Genomic DNA, 1,908 nt, shown 5'->3' on the forward strand with positions numbered 1-1,908 from the left:
TTTTCACTATCGTGCTTTCTTTTTTGATGTTATTTATACTTATGTTTATAGGTATTCATAATTTAATTTTATATTTAAGATTGTTTTAATTGAGACCTTAGAAGTCTTGGGTAATCTTAAGATTTCCAGCCAATGAAATGGCATGCCAAAATATGTGTTTTAATAATTTTACGTATATAACATATATCAGACTATGGCTGTGTTCAAGGATTGCGTTATCAGAGCTACTCATTATTTTTATCGTTAATTGGGCTTAAAACAAAGACGAAAGGAGTGTTTTAATGATAACACGCTCCCTGAACGCAGCCTATGAATACCTACATAATTCTGTCCAACATATACGTTTTATACCAATAGCACCAACCAACAGTTTGATAATACATACACACATTTTATATTACATATATACATTTTACATTTTATCAGAAGAGAAGTTTAATGTTAGATTAAATCTAATATTAAACAACATAATGTTTAGATTACAAATATGGTAATTTCGATTTAAAGAAGTTAAATACTTGCGCTTGAGGTACTGATGTCATAATTTTTTTTTTTAGATATACAACATTGTAGGAAAATTACATTATTCAAGCGTTAGTGCTATAACTACACGCGCTACTGTTAGATGGTTATCAACGTCAGGATCTGTCACAGGTGAGGCTACTATCTTTTGCAATCATTGATGCAATTATGATCGTATTCATTTAATTCCACACAAGCATACCCATTTTTGCAAATATTAAATATTCTTTATATAGTAATGTTTTTTCTTAGAATATCAATTTATAGTATAGTAAAAAAATCCTTCTTAAATCTTAAATATACCATCATTCCTCTTCCTCTATTTAAAATAGATTTTAAATTAATCCTTATATTTGCAGCTGCAGCTTATAAAGACACCAAGAACACAGCCAATGCTCAAACAATTACAGATAAGGTCTTTGTAAAGGATGTATGTTTGCACATTATTACGTTTCAGAATTTTTATTTTTGTCAAATACTATTAATTTATCAGAATTGATTAAAGTTATATTAATTACGTGTGCATAAAGATTGGGGATAATGGCGTGATAGTTTTAAATCGACCTGATGTGTTGAACGCCTTAAATTTGTCCATGGTCCAAAAGATACATTCCGCTCTCAAGCAATGGGAATCTTCGAAAAAGCTGATAATAATAGAAAGTACAGGTGATAAAGCGTTTTGCGCGGGTAATGACCTCAAAACGTACGCCTTTGCATTGACTGGACCAAAAGGGGAGCTTCATAAGGAATGGATTAAAGAATTTGTCAGAATGGAGTACACGTACGTAAGTCGTAAATTAATGTGTCTGTTCAAGAACAAATGTATCTTTCGTCTATTTACATAAGCAAAAAAAAATAATTTCTTTTCCTTCTGGCTTAATTTATTTTATCGCAACATATAAGAAGCCTTACGTTGCTATCATCAATGGGATAACAATGGGAGGTGGTGCTGAACTATCCGTACACGGCAAATACAGAATTGCCACGGAGAAAACTCTCTTTGCTATGCCAGAAACGGCAATAAGACTGTTTCCCGATGTCGGTGCAACTTATTTTTTGTCTAGATTAAAAGGCAGATTAGGTATCTATCTAGCTAGGCCTGACGGGGCACAGATTGAAAGGTATGTACAACTTCACTTATACATATATTGAGAATTCTATACATATGTACCTATAATATGTCTGTATAATATGTCTATATAATATATATGTCTGGCCAAATATATGTACAAGCGGGCACGACGTGACTGATTTCTTATGAAAAAATAAAAATAAATATACAATAAAATTTTCTTATTTTCGATTTAGCTTTCGAGAAATAGTCTTTTTCGAGTTAAAAAATCCGCGCTGCGTATATTATATATATATATATATATATATATATAT

The 1,908-nt window shown here is 31.0% G+C and overlaps 1 protein-coding gene across 1 annotated transcript in view; it reads left to right on the forward strand.

Moving 5' to 3' along the window:
* Positions 1 to 376: 376 nt before the first annotated feature.
* Positions 377 to 1,908, forward strand: part of LOC105450903 — a 31,600-nt gene continuing 30,068 nt past the window's right edge. The window contains 6 exon segments of the mRNA XM_011691009.1: positions 377 to 490; positions 558 to 654; positions 882 to 952; positions 1,053 to 1,303; positions 1,398 to 1,611; positions 1,613 to 1,643. Coding sequence (XP_011689311.1) covers positions 488 to 490; positions 558 to 654; positions 882 to 952; positions 1,053 to 1,303; positions 1,398 to 1,611; positions 1,613 to 1,643 — 667 coding nt within the window. The 5' untranslated portion in view covers positions 377 to 487.

Source organism: Wasmannia auropunctata, unplaced genomic scaffold (genome assembly GCF_000956235.1).
Source record: "Wasmannia auropunctata unplaced genomic scaffold, wasmannia.A_1.0 LD336054.1, whole genome shotgun sequence".
Lineage (NCBI taxonomy): Eukaryota > Metazoa > Arthropoda > Insecta > Hymenoptera > Formicidae > Wasmannia > Wasmannia auropunctata.